Here is a 25,956-nt window from a genome sequence, read left to right as displayed (position 1 = left end):
AAGATAATGCTTTCTATAAATTGAATGATCATATTAAGATTACAAAAATCTAATAAAATTTATATTCATTGATTGAAAATTTATTAGTAGATAAATTAGAAGAAGAAAAAACTCAAACAAGCAGCATTTGAGTGAGTCTTAAGTAAATTAACACATCCAAACAGAGAATAAAATATTATCCTTCCCTACACACAAAACCACCCATATAAGTACCAATTTCCAACCCGGATCCCCTCTTCCAAATCCATCTCGCTCCCACCCAATCCTTAAGTGGGTCGGTTCCATCGATAATCGCTGCCCTTTTTGATTATCCGTGAGTCGGTGATTCGTGATCTGGATTTAATTTGATTTGCCTGATTATCAGAATTATTTCGAATTTGGAACGAAGTCGATTATCCTGAATTATATGACGGATTTGCAGTGGGTTTTAGGTTTTCAGTTTGATTTGATTTTCAAGTTTGGGACTTGTGGGATTGCGTTTAGTTGATTAGTTTGCCTCTATTGGTTACTGCAGATGTTGTGTTTGAGCTAATTTGATTGAAATGTGGACAGTTGATTGCTTTGAATGTAGCGGAGTTGTAGGTGTCTTTGATTTTTCTTTTATTTTTGGTTGAGGAATTGGGAAAACTAAAAACTAGCTGCTATAAGGAACGAGGTGGTGGGGACTTGATTGCTTGTGATGTGTGGTTTGTTGCTGATGCCTTTTGGATTTGCCGTATGGCTGACTGTTAATTGTGTTGAGTTGTGGCGATCGGATTTATGATCGGTGAAGCTAACTGTTATTTTGGTATCTTTATTAGCCATGTGTTGATTTGTAATGGAATGGCAATATGCTTGCTTTGAAATGAAAAACTTGTAGCAAAGTCTATACCATTGTATATGCATTCTGTATGCATTGCTGAAATAAGTTCGTCTGTTTTGTCATAGTACTTGTCATATCGATTCTATGCAATGGTATCATCTGAGACTAATAAGGAAGGTGTATATTGGACATATTAGAGGCTAAAAGTTGATAAAGGTTATTTGAATTATAATGAGAGAACATAGTTGTACCCATATACAATATCTCTCTTAATGTTTCCTAAATCATAAAGAAACCCAAGTTTAAGCTATAAGTGAAGCATGCATTTGCAATTTCAAGTAATATTTAGTTTTCCGCCAAAGCCTCTTGGTGGTTCCATGTTTTCTCCATTTTCCAATTGTGCCTAGGTTATGCTTTTCTAAACCACACATCTTAAATTATTTAGTTTGATTTTAGAAGTTCAGTTTTTTATTGTGGTTTTACATCCTTTGACTACTATCCAGACAAATATGGGCTTTTTGAGATTCTCAGTAGGAACTGATTTAATGCATCTGTTGTTATTAGTCCCTCAATAGTATGATAATGATTAATCTTTGGGCCCAATCAGTTAACATCTTTTTTCAATTGCTTTTTGCAGATAGCATAAGTGACAGATCTCAATTTCTTACTGTAGTATTTTACCAGACAGATCTCAATTTCTTACTGTAGTATAAATATATGGGCTGAAGTGTGCTTTTCATGGGAGGTGTAGAGGATGATGAACCACCATCGAAACGTGTGAAGGTGACCTCTCTAGATTCAGGAGGTATTCCCAACAGTTTATATCTTAGACAGAGAGGTTGCTCACTTACTGATTCAATGGCTCGGCTTTTGGCAACTGAAGGGGATGAGGAGGTTGTTGGTTCAAAGGGTATCATAAAGAAAGTTGAACTTGTCCGTGTTATAGCCGATGCATTATATTCTCTTGGCTATTCAAAGTCGGGGGCGTGCCTGGAGGAAGAGTCTGGAATTCCATTTCATGCCCCTGAGATAGATTTTTTTATGCAACATATTCTTGAAGGTCAATGGGATGAAAGTGTTGCCGTGTTGCACAAATTTGGTGTAACAGATGAAACGATAGTTAAGTTAGCATCTTTGGCAATATTTGAGCAGAAATTCTCAGAACTTTTAGATGATGGAAAGATCATGGAAGCTTTAAAGACACTGCGGACAGAGATCACTCCACTTTGCATAAATTACGAGAGAGTTAGAGAGCTTTCTTCCCTCATTTTTTCTCCATCACAAAATTTAGTCAATGGAACTTCTAGTAAAGAGCCAAAACTCGAATCTCGTAAGAAGTTACTGGATAAATTGCGCAAGTTGCTTCCTCCGACAGTGATAGTTCCGGAGAAAAGATTGGTGCATCTTGTTGAGCAGGCCCTTGTCTTGCAAAAGGATGCTTGTAAGTTTCACAATTCCTCGGTTGGAAAAATGTCGTTGCTTGCTGATCATCAGTGTGGGAGAGACCATATCCCTACTCAAACATTGCAGGTAAATTGTTTTTTTTTTGCAGTTACTAAATATAGTTGCATATGGTTTCAGCTAAATTTGAGAGAACTTGAATTCCTACTTCTTTGTTTTGCATGATCTTTTTAACGTATTCACTAGTTTCTCTATACATTATTTGGTTTTCTTAGAAGATTCGGTTATCCTTACACTCTTACAGACACACTAGAATGACATCTAGCTGATCTTTTTTGCTAATGGAATCCACCAGGTATTACAAGAACACAAAGATGATGTTTTGGTTTTGCAATTTTCTCACAATGGAAAATACTTGGCATCGTCATCTGGTGATCACCTTGTTATTATATGGGAGGTAGCACTTGCAATTTCTTTGTTCTTTTTATTAATTTTTAAATTTCTACTGGGGATTCTAATTCATTCCCTTGAAGGTGAGGTTTTAATGTCAAATCAAAGGTACATAAGTTTGAAATTTTTGCATTTGAACATTTCATTGGCTTATGATCATTGTTTCTTGATTTTAACAGCCTCGTATGTTCTAGTTTGATGTACACAAATTTGTGCTGAATAACTTTTCTGCATGATATTTCTCCCCAACACTTGTTTGATGATTAGTTTTGATGGTTTTATCTTTTATAGGTCATGGATGATAGTCAAGTTCTTTTAAAACATAGATTATATGGTCATCAAAAATCCGTGTCCTGTATATCGTGGAGCCCCGATGACAACCAACTCCTTACATGTGGAGCAGAAGAAATAGTTAGACGGTGGGATGTTGCCTTGGGGGAATGCCTCCATATCTACGAAAAAAGTGGCCTTGGTTTGGTCTCTTGTGCGTGGGCCCCGGACGGGAAGAACTTATTCTCTGGTGTTACTGATAAAAGCATCATCATGTGGGATTTGGAAGGGAAAGAGTTGGAATGTTGGAGAGGGCAGAGAACTCTTAGGAATGCAGACTTGGGCATCAGTAGTAATACGAAAGAGCTCATTACTGTTTGTAAAGAAACTGTAGCACTATTGTTCGGATGGGAATCTAAGTCCGAGCGGTTCATCGAGGAGGATCAAATAATAACCTCGTTCTCTTTGTCCGAAGATGGCAAGTTCTTGCTCCTCAGCCTCTGGAACGAAGAACTCCATCTTTGGAACATCGATGGATGTCCCAGGCTGGTATCTAAATACAAAGGCCACAAGCGTTCTCGTTTCGTTTTGCAGTCTTGTTTCGGGGGATTAGATCGTGCATTTATCTCAAGCGGCAGTGAGGACTCGCAGGTAACCCTTGTGTCCTCCTCTTTGTTTATCGCGCTTTTGTCTTAACAGGCTTTCACTTTGGGTGGTAACTTAGACGTATAAATTTGTGTTTGTGTTATCGTCTGATCTTATTTGAGGTTTTGTTTGAATCGAGCGCCCCGTTGCTTACATGTGTATGTTACCAGCATGTTTAGGGTTATGACGTGTAAAAGATAATGTAGGCCAATTACGCTACCTACGTTGATGAATTGGACGAAATTTAGTTCATTTGGTCATCTGATTTCCTTCAAATACTCAATCACACGGTTGTTAATTACGGTTTTGTTTGAATCAAACTGCTTTTTGCTTACGTGTGAGTGCTCTCCGTAGGTTTACATATGGCACAGGCTCTCGGGGGAGCTGATACTAACGTTGGCAGGGCACTCGGGGGCTGTAAACTGTGTCAGCTGGAATCCGGCAAACCCCCATATGCTGGCATCAGCGAGCGACGATCGGACTATACGAATCTGGGGACTGAATCAGGTTAATGTGAGCTACAATGGGAGGCATAGTAATGGAGTCCATCACTGCAATGGGGGGAGTTGAAGTTGGAAGGGAAAATGACCCATTCCTCCATCCATCTAATTTCCTTTAGTTAATTGCTTTTTATGTAAATTCTTTTGCTTATTAATATGTTCAATCCAAACTATAGAACAACAAGAATGTGAATTTGCCCATTTTATTTTCCTTGGTTGGTTTGGTTGAGTTTGGATGAAGGGATTTAGAAATATGATTATAATGTCTATTTAATCAAATAAAATTGTTCAACCTGGAGATTATTTTCCATGGATTATTGTTGCAACGAAAATGAGTTCAAATCAACTAGTGATAAAAAAAAAGTGATGTTTAATAATCTACAAAACAATAAGGCTATAGTATGATTTTTGTATCACATTTTCATATTACAGAATCTTTGATGCATACATCGAATAATGAAGTAGATTTTTACATTACATCCCATATTTCAGAATTATCGAATAGTGAATAATATGGCACCATACACGCACTCACAAGTCACAACGTGCATCGGCTGAGGCTCATACACCACACCACACCACGTCTATCTTTTCCTAGCTTTATGTGTTCCACTAGCCTTTGGAGAGTTGGACCTCGAAGACGAAGACGACGACAATCTCGTCCACTTTTGTTCGGCCAAGTCCTTGCTAAACGCCTTCATCACATCCTGCTTCAGCTCCATGTACCGCATTCGCTTCGTCCGTTGCTCCTCCATCGTGCCCTTCTCCAGCATTAGCGACCCAAGAGTGTCGTCTTCCAAGAGTTGGTCGAGAACTTCAGAGCAGTTGGGGAAGAAGCGACGACCGGACGCCACTGTCGGAGATATCCATCCAAGAGTTATTCGTGAGAAAAAATTTTATCCTTTAACAACACAACTTTTATCCGAACTACCAATAACGAACTTTTCAAACGTTGCAATTACGACGTCGTTTTAGCAGTACACACCACTTCATTCATGTAAAATTAAGCCACTTGTTTCCTAAAATCCAACTAATCTAATAGGAAATGCAGCAGTAAAGATGACCTCACCAGTTTTTTGAAGGGCTTGGAGCCTCCTCACATGCTCGGGCGGGATCTCGTTCAAATCGACCTCTTTAAAGCTCCCGTACGCGCCATTTGCAGCTGAAAGTCCAGCAAACTCCATAGTTGATTCTGCACGCGCCATCTGCATCGCCACCCTGGCTTCGAGAGGAAACAACGAGCGCGCCATTGCCACTACACACGCGCGCCATATCATCAAAAATATCTAGCAAGTACAGCAGTATACTATTCGACAATGAAGCCTACCCCTGTTTTCAAGAAGGAGAAGCCTCATGTGCAGATCATCGGCTACCATCATCGACGACAACGTGATGTTTCCAGCCAACGGATTCCTCCGCATTTCCCTCTCCAGGACCTCTATGCATAGCCTGTCCGTGTTCGTCTCCTGGCCGTGCTTTTTCACCTCGTTGAAGTCCTTGGGGCGCGCCAGCCTACGGCAGATTGTGAGAGGTGTCTGTCCGTCTCCCGTGGCATCCGAGACATTAGCGCCCCTGTGGAGCAGCTCGACAATGACCATGGGGTCCTTGCGCCTAGCAGCAACGTGCAGGACCGTGTGGCCTCGCGAGTTCCGGAGGTTTACGTCAGTGTTTTCGAGGTTTAGAACCTCGTTCACGATCTTAGGGACACAGTAAGCAGCGGCATAGTGAAGAGCGCAGGCGGCATCCAGTGAGATGTCGGATTCTTCGAGAAGTTTCTTCACCAATTCGACGTCGTCAGAATCCAACGCCCTGTGGATCTTCCTGACAGGCTTCTCGTTCAAAGGGTCGACTTGAACGGAGCTGTGCTCCTCGTCCTGGTTGGATTTGAGTCGGAGTGATTTGACGTCGTTGAGAACCCCAACAGGGAGCTCCTTCTCGAGGATGATGTTCTCCACATCGGATCGAGCTACTCTTTGGAGACAATGCGAGAGAAGCTGTTGCAAGCCGCAGTGGAACGCGACCATGAGGATCGGCATCACATCTTCGATATAAGCTTTGTCGACGAAATTAAGGAGATGACGCTGCAATACAGAAAAACTTACCAAAATCAAAAGAAAATACCATATGTGATCATACATCAATCAATGTATTCCAGTATCTTTTCATTTTCTTATCTAAATCATCTTCGTTGCTGTGCTAAACGAAGAACACTGTCATAAACACGAGATCCTCAGATCAAACGAGAAATTCAGTGTTTCGAGTAACAATGGTTCAACAATATGCAAAGACAGCTAACATACTACTACCAGTACCACTCCTATTATAGCTACACCATCATTCTCAGGGACGGATCCAGGAAGAATTTATATGAAGAGGGGCAAAAATATATATACACAAAATTTAAGAGATTCAAGAGGGGCAATTAGTGAGAAATTAAAACAAATATATTTTACATGTATAGCTTATGTATATGTGCCCATGCTAACTAGTAGCTAGATCCATCCCTGATCATTCTTCATGCATAACAAAACAACGGGATCTACAAAAACACGGTCCAAATTGCATATATCGCGATTCTAGATCATAAACATCGAGCAATCTGTTTCAGCGGCTGCATTTATAGCCTTCCTGCAATGTTTATATACTCTTCTCTTATCCAAACAAGTTCAAAACACATAGAAACGAATGCAATGTCTCGTGAATCATATTAAACAACGACCATCATCTTACAAAACGTCAAAAAGTCGCGAATTTATACCATAAACAGCTAACAATCTGTTTCACCGGCTACATTCATAGCCTTCCCCCTCACTGTTTTTATCTTAGATTACTCTTCTTTTTACTTAACAAGTTCAAAACACATAGAAACGAATAGAATGACTCGATAAACATATTACACAATGGCCATCATCAAACAAAACTTCGCGATATTAGACCAGAAACAGCTAGCAATCTGTTTCCCTAGCTGCATTCATAGCTTCCTCACCGTTTTCTGTTAAATTACTCTTACTTAAACAAGGTCAAAACACATAGAAACAAATACGATAACTCTAAGAAACATACTAAATAACGGCCATCATCAATGAAAGTTTCAAAAGATCGAACCTGAACAACCATCACGAGTTCTTTAATCTGAAACGTGGCAGAAGCATACATCATCTCCACAGCGTAGTTGATGGCTGGGCCACAAGCATCGTGAGCACAAGACTCATCAACGCAGGTGGAGACATCAGTCGGGGAAGCCTTCACCTTCCCGGTGTACAAGTAATTCAAAACCACCATAAACGCCTCATACCCTACTCTTCCCTCGGGCACCAGATCTGTCATGAGATACCTCAGCTTCTTTCCCTCCACGGATCCATCAACGCCCGTGTTCCTAAACAGCTGGTGGAAGAACTCGCTCCGTGCAGCTAGGATGCAGCGATTGACACCTACAGTCACTCCCTCGACCTCTACTTCAGCATCACTATAGTCATTGTCAGGATCAACCACGAGCTTCTCGAGACTCAAGCTAAGCCTACTCAAACTCAATAACTCGGGGCTAGTCCCTACTTCGCACGGAGATGCATTATGACCACTCGAGCCATTTGATAGATATGAATACGAGGCAAAGCTCAAGGACGACGACATGTCATTGCCATTCTCCATAGCAAGCAAGCAATGACTATACAAACCAAGAAAGCTACAAACTACAAACTACAAACAACAGCTGCATCAAGTAATACCTCAAAACAAGAAACCAACATTTTCACCACCATAATCGTCAAAACACAACCCCCATTCAGTTCAACTGCAAGAACAAATTTTTAATCCAAATTCCTCCAAAAACAGATCAAAATCCTATTATTCAGCCCATCTCATCCAAAAACTCAGATCCATATTCATCAAAAGAAGTAACAACCTCACTTCAATAAAAAAATCAGTACTAATTTCTGAAAAAAACAATCCAACGTCTCCAAACCCTTGACACTTCCCAAGTCAACTCCCCATTTCTTGATTATTTCAGTCATAAATTTCCGCACCCAGTAAGCAATACCTCAAGAACTTCAATTTTGATCTCCAAAACCTAATTATGAGCATCAGAATCTGTAAAGATCCCAACTTTTTCAGCCAATATACCTGTCCAGTTCAAGAAAACAATAATCAGAAGTTCAGAACTAAATAAACAGAAACCCACTACAAAAATACCAAAAAAAAAACATCATCTAGAAGTCTAAAAACTGCATTAGGAAAGAAAGCATCTTTTCCTTTTTTCTGAAATCTCTGACTGACCTATTGTAGAAGCTAGTTTGTGATTGGGTGAGAGTTGACTTGACCCAGAGCCGTGTTCAGTTTCAAGAGCATGGAAGTTGCAAACTTAGGAGTATCAAAAAATAGAAACTTAGTTCAAGTGATTTTGAGTGGCAAAGATTCAGGTAGAATCATGCAACTAACATTTCATAGATTTTGTCAAGTGTTTATTGAATTTAAGATTTTTGCCATTTATAGTCTTTAGCTCCATTATGTTTGATTTATTTTTACAAAATTATAAACTGTTATTTAAAATTATTATTTACGATTATAATAATGTGAGTTGCAAGTGTGAATGCGCGTCAACGTGCTTTGAAAGTTCTTGGACGATGCATTTATGGAGTAGTAGTTGTTTGTAAGTAATTTTTTTATAATCATTAATTATTTAGAATTACTGTCAAAATTATTACAATTATTCTAATTTTCGTACTAGTAAATTATTCAATAAATTATATTTGTACAAAATTGTAGTGTTACTATGTTAAAACAACACAACTTCTAGTAAAATAATACTATTACCTTCATTTTTTCTATCCCAGATCCTATATGACTAAGTCGTACTTACTGTGCATTCATGAATTGATTAAATTACACAAAATGCAATATATAGCACAAAAGCCTCATTTTAGGAATTCTTTTATAAATTATACATTTAAGATTTAACCATAATTCTTATCTTGCAACATTTAAGAAAATTAACTAAAATGTCAAATAATTTTAACATTTTATCAGTCTAATAAAATACGACATTGAAACATGAAAAACAAATGATTACCGACTCCCTTTGAAATCTCAAACGTAAAGCACAATTTTTGTTTTTGTTAGCAACAAGTAATGCCTAAATGAATCTGCACAAGTCTATTCAGCCTTTTCCCCTAATTATTCACAGAAAAAAAACGCTTCAGATTTTCTTCCTCCAAATATTCACAGGCAACAATAATAATACAAATACAAACATAGTAACACGCTTTCTTCACTCCCTCTTGAGCGTTTTCACCATCCCCTTGAAGATCTTGCTGAACCAGAACAAGTTCATTACTGACAGCACTAACGGGACGACGTGCATCATCACCACGCCTATATCGTGCATCAGCTTCACCTGTTGATGGAGCGACAAGCGAAAAACGAACACAATCATACTCACATTGTCTCGATTTTGAGGCTTTTTTTCAAGCCACGTGCCGTTTATATGGCTAGTGAAGTTGCTAAAAAGGCGTTATGTTCGTCTAGTTCTCGTGTGGGGGCGGATATATAAGCAACGTTAAGATTTTGATATTTGAGTTACCTCTTCATAATATATGTAAGAATGCCAAAACAAGTAAATGAACAGCAAGATTCTTGCAACCTGAACATGAAAAAACACGAAAGATTAAGGAAACGTTTAGAGGAGACGAGCAAGTTGTTTGCAAGAACTTACGAGCCATGTTAGGAATATCACGACTCCATTTATAGTATACGCCTTCGACCTCTTCATTCCAGCTGCATCGAGATACCTATTTTTTAGGACATTCGCATCAAGAGGTGAGAAATGTAACGTTGCCACAAACGAGAAGCTAGAGATTGGGTTACCATCTCAGATTGATAGAAGGCGTAGTTGCCTCGGATATTAAGACCATGTACGTGTAGATCTGTGCTTCACCCGTGAGCATAGCGTAGGCCACGCTCGCCAACGAGAGAAGATGATGAACTACCTAAAACCAAGAAAAATCACAATTTAAGTAACAAAACATTGAAATGCAGAGTAATTGAAGATATGTTTGAAAAGAAGAGACTGTGCTTACATACTCCATCCCGCCTTAAGAAGGATACCACCACATAATCATGCTGAGATCCGAAAGGAAATAGCCAACGGAAACCTATTCGAAGAAGGGCAAAACGCGAGATGAAGATAGCAAAAGGGGAAGGAAAAGAGGGGATAACAAAACAGTACTCACTCCCAAAGCAGAACTCGAGGCTGTTGAACTCCGAAGAGTGACTGGACCGCGCTGTTGGTCATTCTTGAAAAGATCCGACCACAACACGAAGTATAATGAGACTGTGGCAATGTACATGGCATGAAACGTCGACATGGCTCTGCATCACACAGAGTGCAGCGCGTCTGATCAAAACTTAAGGTCGACTAATTTTGGAGAGATGGAACGAGTCAACTCACCGGTTGCTCCATTCGAGCTGAAGGCCCTTTGTAAGATTATGATAGCTTTTGAAGTAAAAGGGACTAATAAGCTGGCTAAGTTCATACACCTGAAAATCAATGATGAATAGCAGATGAAAAACGCGATGAAATGAAATGGTGCTTTTGTGTACCGTTTTGCAGGCGAAGATTCCGATGATTATAGATGTGTATACAACGAAAAGATCAGCAGACACATATTCCTTGATTGCTTGGTTAAGGTAAGATTTATCCAACATATTACTACTTTCAGTTGACAGCATCACAGCATATCCTCACTCGCGATCTCTATGTCTGAAAATCGAGACTATCAACAACGAATCAACTAGATTCTAAGTCCAACATCAAATATACATGGTAACACGTTACTAACTCAGAAATCGAGCACTGAACTACTACGTTAGCTAAGGATTTCAGTGAATCTTTCTGATTCAAGATGTGATCATCATAATACAATGCTTCTTCTCCTTCCAAAACAAGTTCATGAAAGACATGAAATTTGTAAATACAACCAATATCAAAACTGGTCAAACCGCCGTTGAAAGGTATAGCAATCGTACAAGAGAAGATCAGGAAATAATCAACTGATGAATGCTATCTACTGTGGAGAAATGCAGCACAAATAGACCAAATTTTCCAATGAATAAAACTTCATCATCAGCTTATAACACATCATAGTTTAGCCCTACTTCACATTTCCAACTCAAAGGTAATACTAGCTTCTTCCCCTAAAGCAAGTTCAACAAATAAACAATTTCAACACAAATTCAACAAAATCCAAAGTTTGGGCAACTAACTTCACCAAACACTATAACCTATCACTATTCCAAAGATAAGATTATCATCATATTGTCTGGATAAAACAAGATAAAAATAATAACCCTTATAAAGTACTAACAGCAAAAAAATCCAACTTTGTCACAACTTGTGAGAATCTAATCATCTCATCTCATCTCATCTCAGTCCAATCAAACATTTCATCAAGAACTCATTTTTCAACTTCTGGAAACAAATAAATTCAACCAACAAGAAACGAGGATTAAACAAAGTTAATCCCCACAAAAAACTTGATAAATCTTTCAATAATTCATTACCAGAAACAACAAGAAAAAGTTCACATTGTCGGATATAAATAAAACAAACACGACATTTAAAAGAACAAATTTTTCCAAGATTCATCATTCCCAGAAAGGAAACGTACCAGGAAAGTTGAAATTACGAGAAGCTGGCAGAAACAAATTTGGATAAATAATCGGGGATTATAATATTAAAAGATAACCGCGTTCTTATTTTAATAATTAATTAGTAAGTAGTATATTTTATACTCCATTTTAGGTGCTTTTAATATTAACTATGTTAGGATCCAACATTAGTTTGACAATGTTAGTATTAACTATGTTAGGATCGACGACTGCAACATTAGTTTGATATTGTCCGCTTTGGGTCAAGCCCGCACGGATTTGTTTTTGGATCACTCCTAAAAGACCTCAAATTAATTGGGGTTGGACAAGAATTATATACACCTTTCAACTTTTCCCACTCATCCGATGTGGGATAGGTTTGTAACCCAACAAACTATATGTCGGGATTCAATTCGACCCTCATTCAATATGCTTTCATGAAAGTAAAGAATATTTATGTTTGCATTTATAATTGATATACCTCTCCTAGAAAGGTGGAGGAAGCAATGAAGTTTTAAAAATTAGAAAATAAAATGCTAGTGATTTTTTTAATTACATGCAATAAATTATGTTCCACTTTTTGTTAACCTCTTTCCTTTCACTATAATTGTAATTTATTTATGGTCTTTTTCGTTTGGCCAAAGTTAGTGTATTTTGTTACTTTTGAAATCGAGAAAAATAGTTTATTGCACAAAAGTTATAGTATCCATATTCAATTGTAGATAGAACACGAATTTAAAATTTTAAAATTTCACGTTAAGTTACATTTTTCCCTTTTTGTGTAACTCCTAATCATTGAGTATTTTTTATAATTATCAATTTAGACATCAGACTTCTTCTCTCTTGTAATGGACTTTATTAGGCCTTAATTTGAGCTACCATTAGAAATGTTAGATTTGGGCCCAACTTATATTTTAGGAGCCCAATATGAATTTAATCTAGGTATTTCTACTATTAAAAATAATGAATAAAGTTAAATATAAATGCAATATTTTGTTATGTTTCCCTCTCTATTTGAATTTAAAACTCAACTCCGTTCAGCATAGTGACACTCCAGCTTTCTCTCTCCCCTCATCAGCTCTTTCTCTCTCTAGAACGATTCCACGAACTCCCGATAATCCAACTCACTGATACTCATTCCATTTCTAGAGATGCACGAATCATTTCACTACTAAATTGAGCTAGTGTTATGCCATAAATTTTGCTGCGCGAGTAGGAAAACGTAGAGTGAGCAGCCGTATCAATGAGCTGCTTTTTCAGCTGTTTTCGCGTCAAAGACTCAGGCGATAATCTCGTTAATCCTTCACCGGTATGATTTTAAACTCTGTTTATTGTTTTTTTTCCTTCCTAGTTTTTAAAGTGAATGAAATTGAATTTTTCCTTCGGAATTGCAGGAGCCGTGCAGTAAAAATGCGCTGTCGTCGCTGTTCCAGTGTGATGGTAACTCATCTGTTTAATTGAATCTTCATTGATTTCTGCCCTGGTGTTTCGATTGATTCAGTGATATTTTGAACTTGTATTGCAAATAACTCGATATAAAAGACGAACCGCTTCGAAAAGGAGAGGAGTGTCAGAATCGGTTGCCTGGAGAAATCAATATCAAAGAGTTCAAGGATGAGGTCCGTAGCTCCTTGTTTTCATTCTGCATTTCCCCCTTTTTATTTGGAATTCGATAATATTAGGGTAACTAATCTGCATTTACAAGTCTAGCTGAAATTAGTGTTATTTTTAGAAACGATTTCCCTGTTCGATTTGTATATTCATTCTCGGATTAGCATTGATTTCATTTACATTTATAAAATGGATCTGACGAAATGGAGAAACAGAAACTGGAGAAGCAATCTACTGAATCTTCTGTACTTGCTGGATCATGTTCTCTCTTGGACTCTCCAAGCAGGTGAAGCTCCTGACTTCTTTCTATGTCTCTGAAATATGTTGCAGCTAAAAAATTCCTATAATATTGTGCTTATCCATCTCTATTCATTTGACATTCAATGAATTTTGGACTCACTCCCAATCTCTATTTGCTTGTTAGCTGCATGACTGATGGATATTACACAGGTAGAGAATCGAGCAGCTTGATCCAAAGAAGTGATACTCATTATGCAGCTGAAATTCATTCTGAACAAAGCAAAAATGAATCTGTTCAATCTCACCTTACATCAGATAGGTCGGCTATTTCATCAATCTTTTCAGAGCAATCTGGATCAGCTGGAGCTCGTAGTGTAACAAAACCGTTACCATATCCAAATATGAAGGAGGAAGAATTGGGGGATGAAAGTTCAGCTTTCAGTCACCAGGGACAAGCAAACAAGCAAAAGAATGTAGTTCCAGTTATTGAAGAGGAGGATGGTGAAGGAAGCTTAACTTCTTGGTTCAAGCCAATTTCAGCCAAGCGAGATGGTAGTAACAAACAACTTAGTTCCATTTCTAGTCAAAGTGGGAAACCTCCTGCAGATAGGCCTATTCTGGGAACGGTTGCAGCTCATTGGAATGATGTTGAACTTGAGGTGCCTCACGATCCACCTAAATGGTGGGATGGGAATGGAATTCCAAATTCTACTAACAAGTACAAAGAGGTATTCTGATTTTTTTCTCGTTTTTGGCCTCTGTTCTCTCTGATACACCTGTCTTGGCTTACCCAAACTGCACTGCCTCGCAGGATCAGAAAGTCAGTTGGCACGCGACTACTTTTGAGGAGAGACTGGAAAAGGCACTGTCTGAAGAATCTTTGATTTCTCACAAGTATGTTAATTAAATTGTTGACAACTTATATGATCTATAGACAGACATACATGATTTGCTAATTTCTGTAATACTTTTAACTTTTTAAGTAAGTCTAGACGAATAGCATTTGAAATTTGAATTCACATATGCCTCTCTACTGTTCGAATCTATTGCCCATCCTATTAATATAGTTTAATAGCTTCAACATATAGAAAATAAATAAATCTCTAGTTGTGACACAAATATACTGCCTCAGTAAAGCAAAATAAATGCAATCACTTTTTAACATTCTGCAGGAAGCCTACCAACACAAATGCTCTATTTGAGCTCAATGAAGAATCTGATACCGCAACATCACATTTCCAATCTTCACCGCATCCCGGATCTGTTGTCTCATTCTGATGAAATGCCCTCGTGCCATTTTGTTGTGAGTCGATCTTTGTTGGTGCTGATGATGTTTACTTCATCATTCTTCATGAAACTCATTTTCTGAGTTGATGTTAGCAACTTTTATTTCCAGAAAATTAGCTGAAGTTGCTACTCTCTGCCATTGTATATAGACCACTGTGGCCTTTTTTTCTCTTTGAGTTTTTGTGGATTGATCAATTGGGATATATTGGTGATTTGGCCATTAGATTGCTATCTTTTACTACTCCTATGTCATTTGATGAATCATATAAGTCCACTTGATATTGTTTGTCAAAATTTTGTTAAGCTGGTTTGTAATCATAATAGATAAATTTTTGAAAGTGTACAATATAGAACGAGTATTCATCGATAAATGCTCTAGTTCGAATTTTTCCAATGATTCTGTGAATGTCACACTTGATTTTCTAAACATTGGTTGACTTGAGAGCTCTCATGATATCAAGCAAATGAAAATTCTTTAAACAAATGAAAATTGCAAAAAAATTATGGAATTGAACTGTTATAGTTTTTTGAACCATAATTTGTGCAATTTGGTTATCCAATGCAACTACTACTCCAAATAAACAACCACTTCTAGAACCTCGTGAACTCAATTGCTGCAAAAATAATACTACTTCGTAAATTAATTTTTATTCTTATATAAGAAATCATTATTAATTACAATTTTAATTAAAAAAATTAATGAGTTATAGTAATTGATGGGGTGCGTACTAAACAAGCCCAACAGCAATGACGGCCCATCAGCCCAAAGCCCAAGGAAGAGTATGAGTTCGGCATTACCAAAGAGTTCGGCCTCAGCCTACAGCTCGGTTGGCTCCTGCTCTCAGGTCGGCATCAAGCTCTACTCTCAGATCGGCTACCAAAGCAGTTCGGTCTCAGTATTCGACCGAACAAAGAGTTCGGCCTCAGCCTACAGCTCGGTAAAAGCCAACCAATCAAGCTCTGCTCTCAGGTCGGCATCAAGCTCTACTCTCAGATCGGCAACCAAAGCAGTTCGGTCTCAGTATTCGACCGAACAAGGAGTTAGTGGACCCATACAGGATTTCCACAACTTCCAACACACCCACTACCACTCGGTGTCAACTCAGGCCACGATCGTAGGCCATGACCTACGCTACATCCACGATCTTAGGCCATGACCTACACGACATCCACGACTTAGGGTGGTGATGCAAGCCACGATCTTAGTTCAATATATAAATAGAACTTAGATCAGATAGAAAAAGGTTAAGCTCTCTAGAGATAAAATCATATAGCAAGTCTGTGTTGTAAGCTGTAATCCCAGATCAAGCAATACAATCTTGCCCTCCCTTCTTCCCGTGGACGTAGATTTACTTCAGTAAATCGAACCACGTAAATTCATTGTGTCGTAGTCTTTTTTCTCTACCAGCATTTACTAACATCAAAAATTCGCGGATCCATCACTGGCGCCGTCTGTGGGAAACGAAGAACAAAATTTGTGATAAAGCGAATTTTTGATCCATTTTTTCCACCCAAAAAATGCATACCAGATCGCAGAGTACCCGTATTCCTGCCCGTGAGAACCAGGAGGAAGCCAATCCATCCCATAGGTCTGGAAAACAGCCTAGGGATAAATCCACCACCAGTTCTCATGGCGAAGGAACAAGCCGCTCCAAAAATCGTCCCACTGAGTCTTCCCAGCAGCCCGATTTGAATGAGGCTGTCAAGCAGTTTTTGGCTGAAAAGCAGGAGGAATTCTTAACCTTCCTGCAAAAAAGCCAAAAGCAGCCGGAGACGAAAACGGCGGATTCCCCCTCTCCCTCCATACGAGATAGTCACTACCGCAGTAGTGTCATGTCTTCCAGGAGAAAGAATCCTCGGTACCGGAATCACAGGAGAACTCCATCTCCTCCATACCGAAGAAATGTCGGGTTCGCCATGTACGGAGCATTGAGGACTCCGTTCTCGGACGATATTACCCGAACTCCCCTACCACAGAACTACCGAACTCCGTCGATAACCTATGACGGACTCGTGGATCCTCATGATTTCTTGGGACGCTATCAATATAACACGGCGAACCAGGGTCTCAACGAGGTCCACATGTGCAAGCTGTTTCCCGAGCTGCTCATCGGGAACGCGAGAAGGTGGTTCGATAGCCTCCCCCAAGGCAGCATTAGATCTTACCGAGATCTAATGGATGCTTTCCACAGGAGGTTCTTTCAGAAAGCGGAAGCCCGGATCACTTCGGCTCAGCTGCTTTCTATACGTCAAGGTCGCGACGAAAGGATCAGCGACTTCATGACGAGATTCCACAAGGAATGCCTACAAGTAGATGATCTCAACGATCTACTTGTCATTTCGGCATTCCAAAATGGAATCCTGCCCGGAGCTCTCTACAGAAAGCTCGTGGAATGCAGTCCGCAAACAGCTCAAGAGATGTGGGACATTGCGGACCAGTTCTCCCGTGCCGATGAGGCTGACCGTCGCAAACGGTCTTTAGACAGCTCATCCCGAGGAGACAGGAGGAAGCCCGATCATAGCGATCAGGGACATCCTCGCCGAACTCCTTTTGGCGATCAGGGACATCCTCGCCGAACTCCTTTTGAAAGGATTCAAAGGACTCCGGTGCAAGACAGATTGGGACCCCGTCTCAATCCCGAGAAGCCGCCCGCTCAGTTCGTACCGCTGAACAAGCCGAGAGCGGAAATTTTCGAACTGCACTCTGACCTGTTCGAAAAGCCAAAGCGGATGACGAAATCAGCCGCGCGCCGACCCCAGGATAACTACTGCTCCTACCATCAAGACCACGGTCACGATACCGAGGAGTGCAGAAACTTGGCTGCAGGTATCGATGTTCTTGTGAGGGCAGGGACATTGAAAAAATACCAAAGCAAGCAGTCAAAGAAGAATAAGAAGCAGAGAGGTGCGAACTGCGCTCCTCAGGATCCGAAAAGGCAGCCGGATCCCGAAGACGATGACGAGCCGCAATATGATGGAGTAATCCTGACTATTGACGCTCTCCCTGCCGGGAAGACCAAGTCGTCCCTGAAGTCAGAGCGCAGGGGCTCCAATCGAGAGGAGCCAACGCATAAAAGGCTGAAGCAGGACGAAGTGATTACGTTCTCGGATGCTGATCCCGTCCCGGCCATCTCTCCTCACCAAGACGCCATTGTCATCCAAGCCGGAGTGGCAAACAAACTGATCCACAGGGTGTTTGTGGATACAGGAGCGTCAGTCAGCATTCTTTTTAAAGAGTGCTTCGACAAACTAGAAGTGGACCCAGCTCGGCTCAGCCCGGCTCCGCTTCCCCTGAAGAGCTTCGCCCAGGAGGACACCCGCCCTGAAGGTATTATCAGCCTTCCGATCACGGTGGGGAAAGCGCCTACTAGCTCCAGTACGATGATTGAGTTTTTCGTGGTGAAAGCTCGGTCCCCGTACAACGTCATCCTGGGAAGAGACTGGCTCAACACAGTTCGGGCCATTTGCTCCACTTATCACCTCACCATCAAGATCCCTACTAAAGGAGGGATAGCGGTCATCCGAGGTGACCAAAAGAGAGCAAAGGAATGTCTGCAAATTGCGCTTAGAAGTGCCGAGCATTCAGATCGGCACCACCAAGCATAGCAATCACAGCAGCCGGAGTCAGAGGCAATGACCGAAGTCATACCGGAGCCGAATTCGATGACAGTTCAGCTGTACGAAGACGATCCATCCAGAACGGTTAAGATCGGCTTCGCGGGAACGCCTCTACTTCGGGAAAAAACCATCCAGCTCCTCAAGGAGTACAAAGACGTCTTTGCATGGTCTCCGTTGGACATGACCGGAGTGCCCCCCGAGGTAATCACTCATCGTTTAAATATTGATCCTTCGGTCCGGCCGATAAAACAGAAGCAAAGACTCTTTGCGGCAGAACGAAGTCAAGTCATCCATGACGAAGTCCGTCAATTATTGAAGGCGGATGTGTTATTCGAAGTGAAGTATCCTTCGTGGGTGGCCAATCCTGTCATGATCAAGAAAAAGGAAGGAGGATGGCGGATGTGCATAGATTTCACCGATCTAAATAAGCACTGTCCCAAAGATTGCTATCCCCTTCCGAACATAGATAAAAAAGTAGAAGCTTTGATAGGCTTTGAAATTTTTTGTTTTCTTGATCTATACAAAGGATACCATCAAGTTTTAATGGATTAGATTGACGCTTCAAAGACGGCCTTCATTACTGATTTCGGCATTTTCGCTTATAAAAAGATGCCATTCGGTTTAAAGAATGCCGGAGCCACTTATCAAAGGATGGTAGACAAGCTTTTTCGGCACCTGATTGGAAAGGAGGTCGAAGTGTATGTTGACGATATAGTCGTCAAAAGCAAAAGCACTTCGGAGTACGAGCACAACCTCAAGTCCACTCTCAACGTGCTCAAGAAAGCCAACCTCAAACTTAATCCCCAAAAGTGTACCTTTTTGGTAGATTCGGGAAAGTTTCTGGGTTGTTGGGTTTCAAAGGACGGACTCAAGGCAAACCCCTCAAAAGTTCAAGTCGTTCAGAACATGGCAATGCCGAAGTCCATACATGACGTGCAAAGGCTAACCGGATGTCTAGCCGCACTGAATCGATTCCTTTCCCAAGCAGCCGAAAAGCAACTGCCGTTCTTCAAGGTGTTGAAAAAGGCACCAAAGTTCGAGTGGGGAGCCGAGCAGAAAAAGGCCTTTGACGAGCTCAAAAGTTATCTAGCCGAGCTTCCTATTCTCTCTGCTCCAACCGAAGCCGAAGTAATATTCTTATACTTAGCGGCATCGGATCAAACCATCAGCGCGGTGCTTGTACGAGAAGAAGGCCTAAAGCAGCTTCCCATCTATTTTACAAGCCGAGCATTAAGAGGTCCAGAAACCAGGTATCAACCTCTGGAAAAGATTGCTCTGGCATTAGTAAATGCAGCAAGGAGACTGCGGCCATACTTCTATGCTCACAAGGTATGCGTCTTAACTGATCTGCCACTTCGGCAAGTGTTGACCAAACCAGAAGCATCAGGCAGAATCGCCAAGTGGGCTATTGAGTTGGGAGAGCACACAATTGAATATCTACCTCGGAAAGCCATCAAGGGACAAGCCTTGGCAGATTTTCTTGCAGAAACAAAGTTCGATCAAGCAATTCCTGTTATTGCCGAACAGAAGAATTCCGCCAATGCCGAACTAGCACAGCCCTTGGAATCCGAAGTAGAGCCGCCGGACTGCTGGAGCGGATTCGTAGATGGAGCTTCAAACAAGATGGGAAGTGGAGCTGGTATTCTACTTGTCGCTCCCGACGGACACGAGGTAACCTACTCACTTCGGTTCCTATTCCCCACTACTAATAATGAAGCCGAGTACGAAGCCCTCCTGGCCGGACTCCAGTTAGCGCAAAGTCTGCTCGTCAAATCTCTCAAAGTCCATTGTGATTCACAAGTCATAGTAAATCACATGTTGGGTACAAGTGAAGCTCGTGACGAGAGAATGAAGAAGTATTTGGACAAAGCGCAAAGCATCAGCCGAAATTTCTCCTATTTTCGGATAATCCGCATTCCCAGAGCGGAAAATAGCCGAGCAGATACCTTAAGTAAGTTGGCCTCAGATCCGAGCTCAAAGGCGGAAGAATTAATGCATCGAAGCATTGATGAAGCCGATGTACATTCAGTATCCAGCTCGCCGAACTGGATGACGCCGATCTTGCAGTATCTGGATCAAGGACAATTGCCCGAGGATAAGAGAGAAGCTCGGAAGATCACGTGCCGAGCACTTCGGTACGAACTTCATGAAGGAGTCCTCTTTAGAAAGTCTTACCTCCAGCCGTTATTGCGGTGCGTAGGACCAGAAGAGACGGACTACATCCTCAGAGAAGTTCATGAAGGATCGTGCGGTAGCCACATCGGAGCCAGAGCTTTAGCTAAAAAAGTTCTGAGATGGGGATATTATTGGCCAACCATGGTACAAGAGGCAGTGCAGCTCGTCAAGAAGTGTACGAAGTGCCAAATTCATGCAAATGTCCCAAGGATGCCGCAGACCGATCTATACACTATGCAAAGCCCTTGGCCTTTCATGCAATGGGGCATAGACATAGTGGGACCACTTCCTCAAGCTCCTCGGCAAATGAAATTCCTTATCGTTGCCGTGGACTACTTCACGAAGTGGGTGGAGGCTGAACCATTAGCTACGATAACGAGCTCAAAGGCATTGGACTTCGTCTGGAAGAACATAGTGTGCCGATTTGGCATACCCCACATCCTCATCTCGGATAATGGGACTCAGTTCACCGACAAGACGTTCAAGAATTGGTGCCAAGAGCTGAACATTCAACAGCGGTTCACTTCGGTCTCCCATCCCCAAGCAAACGGACAAACGGAAGTAACGAACCGGATTCTGGTGAAAGGGTTAAAAGCTCGGTTAGAACAAGCCAAAGGACAATGGGTAGAAAATCTCCCTCAAGTCCTATGGTCCTACCGAACTACACCCAAAACCTCCAACGGTGAAACTCCGTATAGTCTGGTGTACGGCACTGAAGCCGTAATTCCGGTGGAGATCGGCGTACCCAGTCCCCGAACTCTAAATTTCTCCTCAGAAATGAATGACGACGGACTGAGAGCAGAACTAGATCTCGCCGAAGAAAGAAGAGAATTGGCGTGCATAAAAGCAGCTAAGTATAAGGAGCAAGTAGCCCGGTATTATAACCAAAGGGTGAAAAAGCTTCAATTTCAAGTGGGAGATCTCGTCTTGAGAAACAACGAAGTAAGCCGAGCAGAAAAGCTGGGCAAACTCGAACCCACATGGGAGGGTCCATATCGGGTGTCAGAAGTCCTCGGCAAAGGGTCTTATAAATTGACTCACATGTCAGGAGAACAAGTACCCCGAACATGGCACGTCTCCAACCTCAAGAAGTTCCACTTGTAAGAGACAAAAGTCCGGTCAGTCCGTCTCGTGTCTAGTTCGGTCATAGGGGTATGTGTTTTTATTTGTTTGTTTCTTACTTGTACCTTTTACTTGTCGTTTTTTTTTAAAAAAAAAAAAAAAAAAGTTTAAAGTTTTTTTCCTTCATCTTTTTCATTTTTTCTCTGTGTCCTGTCTCTATGTGCTTGTCGTCTCTTACAAATGGTACCAAGGTATATCGTTCTTTAAAGACTGATCCCCTTTTTAGATCGATTATTAAAGACTATTGTGAGTCCAAGCTTCTAAGGAGGATATAAGACCACAATTCAGCTTAACAAGCAGTCCGTCTGAAACGAACTGCAATAAGCCAACGATTGTGAGTCCAAGCTTCCAAGAAGGATACAAGACCGCAATTCAGCTTAATAAGCACTTCGTCTGAAACGAACTGCAATAAGGGAAAGTCCGATCCACGCGATAAACCTCGCCGAATTAGGACGACCAAGTTCGGTCAAAGAAGTTTACCTCATAAGACCGGGGACGACCATGTCTAGTCAAAGAGGTTTACTGCATGAGACCACTTCGGTTAACAGGGAAAGTCCGATCCACGCGATAAAACTCGCCGAATTAGGACAAGGGAAAGTCCGATCCCCAAATTAGGACAACGGAAAGTCCGATCCGAGCGATAAAACTCGCCAAATTAGGACACAAACCAAGTCCGGTCAAAGATGTTTATTTCATCAGACCAAAGACGAGTCCGGTCAAAGATGTTTATTTCATCAGACCAAAGACGAGTCCGGTCAAAGATGTTTATTTCATCAGACCAAAGACGAGTCCGGTCAAAGATGTTTATTTCATCAGACCAAAGACGAGTCCGGTCAAAGATGTTTATTTCATCAGACCAAAGACGAGTCCGGTCAAAGATGTTTATTTCATCAGACCAAGGACCAAGTCCGGTCAAAGAAGTTTACTTCATAAGACCAAGGACCAAGTCCGGTCAAAGAAGTTTACTTCATAAGACCGAGGACAAGTACGATGAAATTTTTTCGCTAAGCTGTAAATACAGTGTTAGAAGCGAAAACAAAATTTCATTTTTCAAATCTTGTTCGGCATACAACTCAGCTACCCTACAAAATGGCGTTACGCTATTACAAAGGACTATTCTACTGTCCAGGGTTGCTGAAGTTAAGCCACCTATCTGCAAAATCCTCTGGAAGCCGAGTTCGGTTGTTCCGAGCAGATGAAGAATAAGCAGGTCGACGAGACGCTATCCTCGACCCAACACCTCTTCCGTGAGCCCCAGAAGCTCTAACCCCTCGGCGATGAAGAGTCTCTGCAATAAGCATCTGCTGATCTTGTTCGCTCATAGTCACAACTCCTCGGCGAATTTCAGTCCGTCCCTGTCTTGACGATTCCGGTTGCTCCTGAGCCCGTTCTCGTCTTGACGTTTCCGGCTGTTCCGGAGTTCGTTGTTGACTTGGAGTAGGATTTTGAACAAGGGAACCAGAGGCTTGATCTGGAGTGCGAGCATCTGTTGGCGGGAAATGCCTAAGGAATCTCTCGATTGCGGGACGCCGGGAAAGAATGATGTCGTACCGAGAAGCCCAGCGCCGTAATGATTTCACAACTTGTTGGCAAGCCAAGCTCTCCAGCGCATTGTTCCTCCGGAGTACATGATATTCCTCCCACAGTTCGTCAACTCGACTCTGAACATCTGATATGGTCACTCCCCCGCGCACACGGATGTAATCCTCGTACGCAGTCCTCTCAGCAATGGTCGTATTCAGCTCGGCCTCCAGATCCTTCTTATCGGACTCTAAGTCCTTATTATCGGCCTCCAGCTTCACTAAACGAGCCAGAAGCTCGTCATTCTTCGTCTGATCGGCTATAGCTCTTTTCTCAGCTTCGTCTAAAGCCGAAGAGTACAGCCGTTTCCAGTGAAGTATCTCAATCTCCTTGAGTACAAAGCAGCTATATTAGTTCGGCAGCTGTACCGAGCAGATAGTAAAATACAACAGGAATAAAGGCGAGTACGAAAAGCTATACGAAGACAAGTGTAGAGAATTTTTCATTCACAAGGAAAATTTTTTACACTAGGAGGGCTTCAAGGCCATTTTACAAGGAAGAAACTAGACTAAGAGAAGGGAGACGAAATCATACTCCGCCAGCTTCGTCTCCGGATCCTCGGTCTGGTTCAGCTTCTTTCTCCTGAGCTACCTCAGCCTCGGCCTCGCATCCTGCCGGCCTCGCCTCCGCCTCCTGATCGGCTTCCTTCTCCGGATGCCCGGCCCGCTCGACTTCGGCCTCCAGCTCCAGCGGCTCGGCCTCACCCTCTCCGTTGTAAGTCGAAGCGGGTGAAACGGGTCCCACGGAGGCAAAGATAGCCTCCAGGTTCTCGTCCCGATCAGCTCGACAACTCCGGACTCGGTCTGCAGAAAGCAGGACCGAGGATGAAGCGAGCTCCTCAAGGAGCGGCAGATTCTGAAGCCGAGCTGCTATCTCTCGGCTGTACAGAGGCAACACGACGTCGGCCCCCTGCTCGCCCTTATCGGTAATTAGCCTTACCAGACTACCGACAAAGGCCGAGAACTGGCTGCTCAAAAAGAGTCTCTCCGTGTAAACACGGAGAGCCTCCCCCTGGGCAGCCACGGCGGCAGCCTCCTTCTGAGCCTCCCGGTGCTTCGTCTGCTCTTGCAGGATGATGAGCTGGTTTTTGGCTGACCGGGCTTCATCCTGAGCCGAGATCCTAGCAGCTCGGGCCCTCTCAAATTTGGTCTCAGCCTGTTCGGCCAGACTACGAGCAAGATGCAACTTCTTCTGCATCTCCTCGTAGTCGTGGGATGCTTTGGAGAGCTCCACGGAGACGAGCTTGGCTCTCTGAAGATGAACAAGGAAAAAACTCAACAGAATGGCCATCAAAAAATGTGGAAAAGAAGCCAAGTCAGAAAGCTTACCTCCACAAAATTCGTCGGCCATTGAAAAGGCTCAGGGACGTGTTCCGGGATGTCTGCAACCACCTCGGAGATGACCAGGTCTTTCCCCGGCACTCTTGGGGACTCATGAAATTTCCCCTTCCCTTTAGCCGAACACTGCTCCGGCTCTTTCGGATCCGAAGAAGAGGTTTTTTGCCTCTTCGGATTCTTCTCGGCTTCAGACGCCGAGCGAGGGGCTCTCTGTCTCTCCTGCTCCACAAGCTCGGAGGACTTTCGGATAGCCTTGTTCAGCATATACACTGCCAAAAAGCAAGAAAGCAAGGTTAGTTTTCTTCGTTAAAGCAGTAGAGCATAAAGATAAAGAGAAATCCTCACCCTCGGCCTCTTCGTCCGAAGACGAGATGTCGAACACGACGTCGCCCTTGACGAGCTCAGACTCCGTGTATTGTTTCCTAACTATGGGAATCTTGTTGAGCTCGCCATCGAGCTCGTCCAACGGTTCAGGCCGAGGATGACGGATAACGGACTTCGGCCCTCTCCAGGGAAAACTAGGAGCCGCGGTCCTATCATAGTAGAAGAAGCGGTTTTGCCACTTCGGCCACTTCGTTTTACAAAAGGCCCTAAAGGGCTGTACAGGGATCAAGTAAAACCAAGACCCCTTCCTCTTAAATTGAAAGAATTTAAGGATCGCCTTCAAAGACAAATCCCTTCCTAACTTACGGAGTTCGGCAGCGAAGGCCGACAAGTGCCTCCAAGAGTTCGGAGTCACCTGGCCTAAAGGAAGCTGAAAAAAATCTAGTAAATCTATAAAGGCAGAAGGGAGGGGGAAACGAAGCCCGCATTCTAAGCAGGCCTCGTACACGGTGGCGTAACCCTCCGGCGGGGAGTCAGCCCTATGATCACCGTCAGGTACCACCACCTTCCCCCCAGGAAAAAAGTATTTTTCGGGTAGGGATATCACAGTATCCTTACTCAAAATACTATGGAAATACTCTACGGTCTTCTCCCCGGACTCTTTCCGGCCAGAAGACCCCTTACCGCCTCTCCTACCGATACCCGACTCCGAAGAAGAAGAAGAAGACATTTTTCTTACTTTTTGAAGGTGAAGAAAGTCTGATGAAATTCTTGAAAGCGGAGAGAGAATTTTCGCAAAAAAGAGAGAGTGCAGAAGAAGCAGTCGCAAAAGTGCTTCAATGATGAAGAAAGGAGGTATTTATCAGATTCGGCGAAGATTTCAAAATCGTCGCACCGTTTCGAATCCCACCTTTTCAGGATTCAACGGCCGGATTTTACTGTCGCATTTAAT

The 25,956-nt window shown here is 42.2% G+C and overlaps 3 protein-coding genes and 1 pseudogene across 4 annotated transcripts; 2 read left to right on the top strand and 2 right to left on the bottom strand.

The window, feature by feature from the left end:
- The first annotated feature begins 151 nt into the window (after nt 1–151).
- LOC121754131 (WD repeat-containing protein 26 homolog) lies at nt 152–4,279 on the top strand. Its single transcript, XM_042149477.1, has 5 exons — nt 152–313; nt 1,440–2,332; nt 2,559–2,660; nt 2,945–3,574; nt 3,923–4,279. Exons 2-5 carry the CDS (start codon nt 1,541–1,543, stop codon nt 4,136–4,138), a joined length of 1,740 nt encoding a protein of 579 aa, XP_042005411.1. The 5' UTR covers nt 152–313; nt 1,440–1,540; the 3' UTR covers nt 4,139–4,279.
- A 168-nt stretch (nt 4,280–4,447) lies between these two features.
- Nucleotides 4,448–8,529, bottom strand: LOC121754130 (BTB/POZ domain and ankyrin repeat-containing protein NPR1-like). Its single transcript, XM_042149476.1, has 5 exons — nt 8,341–8,529; nt 7,174–8,187; nt 5,396–6,149; nt 5,138–5,323; nt 4,448–4,921 (listed from the first exon to the last, which is right to left on the bottom strand). Exons 2-5 carry the CDS (start codon nt 7,714–7,716, stop codon nt 4,653–4,655), a joined length of 1,752 nt encoding a protein of 583 aa, XP_042005410.1. The 5' UTR covers nt 7,717–8,187; nt 8,341–8,529; the 3' UTR covers nt 4,448–4,652.
- Nucleotides 8,530–9,240: 711 nt separating this feature from the next.
- LOC121754157 lies at nt 9,241–11,647 on the bottom strand (annotated as a pseudogene).
- Nucleotides 11,648–12,751: 1,104 nt separating this feature from the next.
- On the top strand, nt 12,752–15,149 carry LOC121754162 (protein JASON-like). 2 transcript variants are annotated; one of them, XM_042149510.1, is made up of 7 exons: nt 12,752–13,018; nt 13,104–13,149; nt 13,252–13,328; nt 13,536–13,606; nt 13,771–14,288; nt 14,372–14,454; nt 14,733–15,149. In XM_042149510.1, the coding sequence occupies exons 2-7, from the start codon at nt 13,120–13,122 to the stop codon at nt 14,836–14,838; spliced, it is 885 nt and encodes a 294-aa protein (XP_042005444.1). In that variant the 5' UTR covers nt 12,752–13,018; nt 13,104–13,119; the 3' UTR covers nt 14,839–15,149. The 2 variants fall into 2 exon arrangements, with proteins under 2 accessions (XP_042005444.1, XP_042005443.1); XM_042149509.1 differs by having other exon boundaries at nt 13,745–14,288.
- The last annotated feature ends 10,807 nt before the right edge of the window (nt 15,150–25,956 follow it).

The sequence above is a fragment of the Salvia splendens genome, chromosome 11 (genome assembly GCF_004379255.2).
Source record: "Salvia splendens isolate huo1 chromosome 11, SspV2, whole genome shotgun sequence".
NCBI lineage: Eukaryota > Viridiplantae > Streptophyta > Magnoliopsida > Lamiales > Lamiaceae > Salvia > Salvia splendens.
This window is presented reverse-complemented; position numbering and strand designations above follow the sequence as displayed.

Bases quoted from the DNA above. Each gene is read 5' to 3' on its own strand.
- LOC121754131 (XM_042149477.1), top strand. From the start codon at position 1,541: ATGGGAGGTGTAGAGGATGATGAACCACCATCGAAACGTGTGAAGGTG. The intron at 2,333-2,558 runs GTAAATTGTTTT...GGAATCCACCAG, and splicing joins TCCCTACTCAAACATTGCAG to GTATTACAAGAACACAAAGA. The intron at 2,661-2,944 runs GTAGCACTTGCA...TATCTTTTATAG, and splicing joins ACCTTGTTATTATATGGGAG to GTCATGGATGATAGTCAAGT.
- LOC121754130 (XM_042149476.1), bottom strand. From the start codon at position 7,716: ATGGAGAATGGCAATGACATGTCGTCGTCCTTGAGCTTTGCCTCGTAT. The intron at 5,324-5,395 runs GTAGGCTTCATT...GCGCGTGTGTAG, and splicing joins TCTCCTTCTTGAAAACAGGG to TGGCAATGGCGCGCTCGTTG. The intron at 4,922-5,137 runs GTGAGGTCATCT...TATCTCCGACAG, and splicing joins CCAAGCCCTTCAAAAAACTG to TGGCGTCCGGTCGTCGCTTC.
- LOC121754162 (XM_042149509.1), top strand. From the start codon at position 12,953: ATGAGCTGCTTTTTCAGCTGTTTTCGCGTCAAAGACTCAGGCGATAAT. The intron at 13,329-13,535 runs GTCCGTAGCTCC...ATGGAGAAACAG, and splicing joins TCAAAGAGTTCAAGGATGAG to AAACTGGAGAAGCAATCTAC. The intron at 13,607-13,744 runs GTGAAGCTCCTG...TTTGCTTGTTAG, and splicing joins CTCTTGGACTCTCCAAGCAG to CTGCATGACTGATGGATATT.